The 8,180-nt window shown below is 37.4% G+C and overlaps 1 protein-coding gene across 1 annotated transcript in view; it reads right to left on the reverse strand.

Moving 5' to 3' along the window:
- Positions 1-381: 381 nt before the first annotated feature.
- The window catches only part of atpsckmt (fATP synthase c subunit lysine N-methyltransferase), an 8,300-nt gene continuing 501 nt past the window's right edge, over positions 382-8,180 (reverse strand). Inside the window, exons 2-4 of the mRNA XM_043689998.1 lie at positions 3,350-3,487; positions 3,203-3,253; positions 382-866 (exon numbers count right to left, since the gene is read on the reverse strand). Coding sequence (XP_043545933.1) covers positions 696-866; positions 3,203-3,253; positions 3,350-3,487 — 360 coding nt within the window. The 3' untranslated portion in view covers positions 382-695. The remainder of the gene's footprint in view (positions 867-3,202; positions 3,254-3,349; positions 3,488-8,180) is intronic.

An 8,180-nucleotide genomic window follows, 5' to 3' on the forward strand; every position in this document is an offset into this window, starting at 1 on the left:
AGGAGGTATCAACAGCATGGGTTCAATTCTTGCACCAGCTGAAGCTACTATGAAGGATTCTCCTCTCAACCTCTCCCATGCCTGAGGAGTGGTGACCCTCAAATTAAATCACCATCAGTCATTTCTCTCTAATGAGAGAGCAGCCCTATGGTCTATTGGATTTATGGCAACTTTACCAAAGTCATTTACAACCAAATGACCATTGGACAATAATAAAAAACTGGGCATGTTGTTCCTATATTGTTACAACAGCTAGGATTGAATATCTCAAAAGTAAAAAAAAAGTTATATGGTTAAACACCATACCCTACATTATACAAACTAATAATCCCAGAGAAAAGCTACTGGTTCTGAGAGATTATTTGAAGAAGACAACAAACCAGACAATTAAAGATTTAATTAGCAACATTTCTGGTATTGTATTAAATATCACACCTATACACTGTTCACTTAAAATGATACTTTTGTAAACTGAATCTGCTAAAGTAGAATCAGATATTTTTGCACATAAGTTCAATTATTTGCAATTATTTGACCTTTGGGGAAAACAAATGATTAGTTTGAAAACAATGCTGCAACTCCAAGCTGATTAGATCACTTCCACTGATGATGTGCCACCATTTAATTCTTGAAAACAATCTGTAGTCACTCTGCAGCAAATGAAAATTATGCCTGTCTTATCCATTCATTTGTTTTTAAGACTTCTTTCCTGTGGTTTTAAATGACTTTGCATCATACAACCAGGCTGTATCGATTCCCTTTCCAGACTCACGAACAGCCATCCAGCTGGGAAATGGAAAACGACAGGCTACAACTCTAGCATTGCTCTTCAACTCGCTCTGAAGTTTCTCCTCGAAGGACTTCATCTGGAACATTGGAAAATGCAGTCAGAAATTCCCTGATAATACTGTTCCTAAATTAAGAAAAATACTCAATCCAAAAATTGTATTTCAGAATAAAATTATATTGACTCATTTTGCATCTAATACAGAGACAGTTTTTTTTTTACTAAAACTGCTTTCAGATAGACAATTATATTGTGGATACTTAATTTCTTAAGTTAATAACAAAACCAAGTTTAGGGGCACTGTCTCCATGAACTCATACACTTTAAAAACATTCACCCAATGATGACTGGTCCAAGATCAGGAGTTTCATGTTTACTATTTCTTAAAGTTGACTGAAAACATGCATTTCCTTCTTTTTGCTTTACATCCTTGCACACTACCAGTCTTGCTACTCCACTGAAACATGCTTTGGGGTTGAGGGGTGGAGCTATGGAAAATAGAAGCTAAACTAAATTAAAACAGGTCTCCAAGCTGTTGTATAAGGGATTGCACGGAGTTGTATGGCACAGTGGTATTGTTACCTACATCTGAGCCAGTAAGATCAGGTTGGTAAGAAAATACCTATAAGGGAATGCTTTTGGCTTCAATCAATCTAACTATGTCATCATAACTTGGGTGGGGAAAGTTTCAACATTTTGAAATCTTTAACAGGACAAACCAATTATTATAGGGCTCCCCATAGTAACAATACCTATCTTATTAATGTACAAAGACTATGTACCCAATCGCTACCATGCAATAAATTTTCTTGTTTAAGACAAAAGCTTCTTATTAGACTACCTAATTGGCTGTTCTCTACCACTTTAAACAAAGTTAGTCCTGTAAACTCAGTCAAAACAAGAGAATGGTGGCTGCATTCTCACATGACACAACAAACTTTGAAAGAGAGAGAGAGCTAACAGAAATTTATTTTCATTTAGATAAACCAAAACCCCAAGTACATTATTAATCAAATGTGGAAAAATCATTTTTTAAGAACCACATATATATGGGCTCCTAGTATCAGTCATACCATCAACAGGCTGATAGGAAAAAGAAATTTTTAAAAAGCAGCAAGCCATGCCTAATTGCGAATTGCTATATTCAGGATAAGTGCTGAGAAATGAAACAACCCCCTTAAATGCAGATTGTGTAAGCCTTAAAGTAGAGTTAAAATACCTTTACTTGCAGAAGAGATCATTTATCAAATCTTTTTCTTCCAATAACCTCATGGATTTCTTACACAATGCAATGAACACCAAAAAACCTCCAAAATCTGGTACAAGATGACCAGTTATGTACAATCTAAATGACAATGACCACAATTTTAAAAGTTATTTTAAAAGTAAGATTTAGTTGTAAGTTATTGCTTTCTACTATCAACCACAGGGTCAGGGGAGCTATTGCTATTGTTATTTTTATATATTCATGGGATCTGTGTGTCACTAGACTATACTAGCATTTGTTTCTCATCCCTAATTACCCAAAGGGCAGTTAAGAATTAACTACATTGCTGTGGGTCTGGAGTCACAGGCAGGCCAGATCAGGTAAGGATGGCAGATTTCCTTCCCTAAAGGGCAATAGTGAACCAGACCAGCTTTTATGACAACTGACAATGTTTGTCATTGGGCTGGCTTTTCCCTTACTCCAGGCTTTTACTGAATTAAAATGTTAAACATCTGCCACTGTAGGAGTTAAACCCTGGGTTCTGGATTCCTAGTCAAGTAATGTTCCCACTACACCACCACCTCCCCTAATTGATTTTCTTTTAATCCAGTCAATCCCTGTTTAATTAATGCTAATTTGTGATATGGGCTTACTGCCAATAGAAACTAAATTTGAAGAGAATAAAACTATTTTTTAAAAAGCAAAATTTTGCAGATCTGAATTAAAAACAAAGTGCTGGAGAAACTCAGCATATCTGACAGCAATGATGGAGGCAGAAACAAAGTAAATGTTGAGTCCAATAATTCTTTTTCAGAAATGAAACAGCTCTGTTTCTCTTTTACTGAAGAGACTTATCAGAAAAAAGGTAACTATAATCTAATCATTCTGCACTAGATTCAAACCCAAGGTCTAAGGCTTGAAATAGTGTGCCATTCTTTTTACAACTGACTCTTCCAAAGTATTTTTTAATTTTAGTGGTAAGACATTAATAAAATCAACCTTCAAAACATAAAACACTCCAGTTTTGCCTGTTAGAAAAATCACAGACTTTGGCAGGACAATTTGAAAAATGATTCTTTCCCCCCAGTTCTCTAATGCAGACCTCATCCAGTGAGGTACTAGAACAGGAACAGGATTTATCAAAATGTACCTTCATATACACACGTCACAATAATTTTTAAGAACTAAATTATTAAAATCAAACTCACCATTTGAGGAACTCCAAATATGACAACATTATTATATTCTGAGAAATCAACCTTAAACATACAGGACAAAAACAAAAATTATCCACATTGTAAAAATCACAGTATTTAATACATCAGTATTGTTCTGCTGTCCAAGAGTGCCTGTACCTTCCAGAAGTCAGAGATATAAAATCTGGTATTGTGGTGCACTCCTTCCTGCCATGCTTTGTATCTAGCATACCAAACCAACCAAGGATTCAACTCATAACCCACAGCTCGAAACCCTTGCTTTGCTGCTGCAATTACCTATAAAGTTAAAAGAACACATTATCAAAAATGGATTGCTGGTTTTTCATAACCCATTAATAGAGTGATATAATTTATATGATGAGACAATAGAAGCTGACCAGAACCATGTCGCCATGAATGTTTTGCCCACAAGTTCCACAACACAATGACCAATATAGTACATTTCATATAGAAAATATTGGAAAATTTGAAGTTCTTCCTAATAAAACATTTAACACTCAATGTGTTAAGATACTTTTAGAATGATAAAGGTTGACCTTTTTTATTGAGAATATTACTAAGTCCATCCCAAAATGTAGTCAAAACCCATAATCTCAAACAGTGTCTTGAACATTACATTTATAAGCCAGATTCGATTAGAATTTTTTTTGCGGTATGGGTGCATCAACTAATCAAAAATTCACTTCTTAGTACAGAAATTGAGTACTGCTGGAACAAAAAACGTAATGTCAAAGCTTTGTTTTGAACTCATCAGGACAGTTGTAATAATGCCAAATTTGAAAGGGAGCAAAAATTTATACATGAGAAAAGCGATTCTAATTGGTTGCCAAGTGAACTCAGATTGGCTGAGACATGCCATGGTAATACACCAGGTAACAATGTTCCACAGGCACGTAGAGTAATAGAGATACAGCATGAAAACAGACCCTTTGGTCCAGCTCGTCCATGCCAACCAGATATCCCAAACTGAACTATCCTATTCTAAGATAATCCCATTTGCGAGCACTTTGCCCATATTCCTCTAAACCTTTGCTATTCATGTACCCACCCAGATGCCTTTTAAATGTTTTAATTGAACCAGCTTCACCACTTCCTTTGGCAGCTCATTCCATAACACACCATTCCTGTGAAAAAGTTGCTTTTTAAATCTTTCCTCTCACCCTAAACCTATGCCCTCTAGTTCTGGACTCTTCCCTGGGGAGGGGGAAGTCCTGATTTATCCTATCCATGCCCCTCATGATTTTATAAACCTCTGTAAGGCCACCCCTCAGCCTCTGACACTCCAGGGAAAAACAGCTCCAGCCTATGCAGTCTCTCCCCACAGCTCAAACCCTCTACATTGACATGCTTGTAAATCTTTTCTGAACTCTCAAGTTTCACAACATCCTTCCAATAGGACGGAGGTTAGAATTGCACAGAATATTCCAAAAGTGGCCTAGTCAATGCCCTGTACAGCTATAACATGACCTCCCAACTCTGATACTCAATGCTCTGACCAATAAAGGAAAGCATACTAAATGCCTTCTTCACTATCCTATCGACCTGCAACTCCACCTTCAAGAAAGTATGAGCCTGCACTCCGTGGTCACTTTGTTTAGTAACACTCAGGACCTTACCATCAAGTGCATAAGTCCTGCCCTGACTTGCCTTTCCAAAATGCAGCGTCCAATATTTATCTAAATTAAACTCCATCTGCCACTCCTCGGCCCATTGGTCCATCTGATCAAGATCCTGTTATACCCTAGAGGTAACCTTCTTCACTGTCCACTACACCTCTAATTTTGGTGTCACCTGCAAACTTACTAACTATACCTCCTGTGTTCACATCCAAATCATTTATATAAAAATGACAAGAAGCAGTGGACCTAGCAGAATGGATGGCTTTGAGGTATGTAGAGAAGAGGTGTTGGAAATCCTGGAAAAGGTGAAAATAGATAAGTCCCCGTTCACATCCAAATCATTTATATAAAAATGACAAGAAGCAGTGGACCTAGCACTGATCCTTGTGGCACATCACAGGCTACCAGTCTGAAAAGCAACCTTCCATCACCACTCTGTCTTCTACCTTCAAGCCACTTTTGTATCCAAATAGCTAGTTCTCCCTGTATTCCATGTGATCTAAACTTGCTAACCAGTCTACCATGAGGTACCTTGTCGAATATCTTACTGACATCCATATAGACCACGTCCAATGCTCTGCCATTAATCCTTTTCATTAATTCTTCAAAAAAAAACTCAATCAAGTTCATGTGACAGGATGTCCCATAAAGCCATGTTGACTATCCTTAATCATTCCTTGCCTTTCCAAATACATGTAAATTCTGTCTCTCAGGATTCCATCCAACAACTTGCCCAGCACCAATATACGGCTCACTGGTCTACAGTTCCCTGGATTTTCCTTACCACCTTTCTGAAATAATAGCACCATGTTAATCAGCTTCCAGTCTACTAGCACCTCACCTGTACTACTGATGATCCAAATATCTCAGCATGAAGCCCAGCAATCACTTCCCTAGCTCCCCAGAGTTGTAGGCTACATCTGATCAGGTCCTGGGATTTATCCACTTTCATGCATTTTAAGACATCCAGCACTTCCTCCTCTGTAATATGGACAATTTTCAAAATATCACCATCTATTTCCCCAAATTCTATATCTTCCATATCCTTCTCTACAGTAAACACTGATGCAGAATACTCATTTAGTATCTCCCACGTCTTGCAGTTCCAAACATAGGTTGCCTTGCTGATCTATGAGAGGCCACATTCTTTCCCTTGTTACCCTTTTGTCCTTAATGTATTTGGATTTTCCTTAACCCTTTTTGCCAAAGCTATCTCATGTCGCCTGTTTGCCCTCCTGACTTCCCTCTTAAGTTACATTCCCACTGCCTTTATACTGTAAGGATTCACTCATTCTCTGCTCTCTATATGCTTGACATATGCTTCCTTCTTTTTCTTGAACAAAACCTCAACTTTTCTAGTCATCTCGCATTCCCTACAACTACCAACCTTGCCTTTCACCCTAGCAGGAACTAAACTAAGCCAGCACTACCTAATCACAGAATCATATACAACAGTAGGTGCTTTATTTTGGGTTTTGCAATGCAGGCTGGTTGAGAACTGTGCCTGTTATAAACAGCTGGAGGATGGTCTTTGATTACACTGGTATTGCAAACCGCAAATAAAATATCAAGCATTAGGTGTGATTCTGCATTGGGGAATATTTTCTGAACATACCTAAGTGTGCTGATAATCTCACTAACAATGAAGTCAAGTTCACATCATGGCACATTTACACTTGTTAGAAGTGGCATATAGGAATATATATGCACACATGCACATACTAAAAACCACACACAAATAAGATTAATTATTACACCTTTTCTGACTTATCCAAAAGGTAAGGGAGTTTATAGTTCCTGGTGCTTTCTCCATTAACAATGCCAAAGCCAGTCAAAGTCAACTTACCAACAAATCAGCACCATTTTCCTCCCTGTGGTATAGATTACTGCAATCATTTGCAATTTGGTACTCTTGCATTTATCTCTGGATGTGCAAAACAAAAAAGCTTCGGCAACATGGCTCTCACTTTAGCAATATGGTAGTCCTATACTAGCAAGCAAACGTTATATTAACTGACCTCTTACACAACAAGAATCAAAACCAAGTTGTGATTTCACATGGAGCAGGGATGGAGAACACAACTGACCAAGCACCATTTTTCTGGTTACATATTCAGACTTTTATTTTTATAATAAATCACCATGTCCTATGTCCACAATTATAACTCAAGTAACATACATTAATATGCTATAACTACAACTTCCCATGAATGGTTGGACTTTGGGACATCATGAGAATGTGCTTTATTAATAATAGTTATTTTTGTGTTTTGTAATGTCTTCCTGTACATGAGAGGGTAATTGTTGCCAATTAATGAACTATTTTCTTAACCCTTGCCATATAAATCCCTGTCCACTATATTGTGACACTGTAATCTTCAGAACTTTAACTGTTCGTGGATTGAAAGTATGAGCAGTAACTCCTTCTGGAATAAACTGTTTCTGGAGATAAAAGGTTAGAACAAACTTTATAAAAAAAAAGCAATATGCCAATTAACCATCCCTAGGAAAAAGGAATCAAAACTACATAAACGATTTAATTGCTTGATAAATGGCTACCTTATACCACAAGAGATTTTAAGGAGTTAATGGCAAGACAGGCTTTATTTTGAACAGACAGCTAACACCACTATGACAAGAAACAAAGAATCTATGCCTGAAAAGAAAGCAAGCAAGCTACAGACTTCAGAAGTGTCATAAATATAATGTCACACCACAAGCTGAACAAGACAGAAAATCCTATAAGAATTCAGCCTTCAGGAATCTTCAGCAGCAGAACTCCAGGGAACCATACTTCACAAGAATCAAACCTTGGACATATCCAGAAAGAGATGTTCGTTGGTGTTGTAGCTAAATTCCACTAGTAATACTTTATGGTACAAAATTCCTTAAATTTTATGGCAGTACATGCTTCTTTTTTGGAAAAACAAACAAACATCAACATTACTTATACCAGAAACTCATCATAGCGATTTCTATACCTGTCACTTCAAGTTACACCCACAATAAGCCAGAAGCAAAATAAAAAGGAACACTTATTTCCTAAAATGACACCAACTCTGAATAAGCCCAAACTTTATGCACAAATATCATTCAAACCCAAATCAGCATTATTGAAGAGTTTTAATCTTGGAAAGGCCTCAAACACATTTTTGCCAATTTACAACTTTCTTGATGATTTTTTCCCCAAACCTAAATTCTTATTACTCCCTGTCACCCACTCCCGTTCCTTTCCCCACTTCTTCTCAGCCCATACTTCTCTTCCACCTTCACCCCGTTCTCTGACCCTGCACTCCACAATCCCCTCCCAGCCTACTCCCATTTCCCCAACCCACCTTTCCCCAACCTAC

The sequence above is a fragment of the Chiloscyllium plagiosum genome, chromosome 5, assembly GCF_004010195.1.
Source record: "Chiloscyllium plagiosum isolate BGI_BamShark_2017 chromosome 5, ASM401019v2, whole genome shotgun sequence".
NCBI lineage: Eukaryota > Metazoa > Chordata > Chondrichthyes > Orectolobiformes > Hemiscylliidae > Chiloscyllium > Chiloscyllium plagiosum.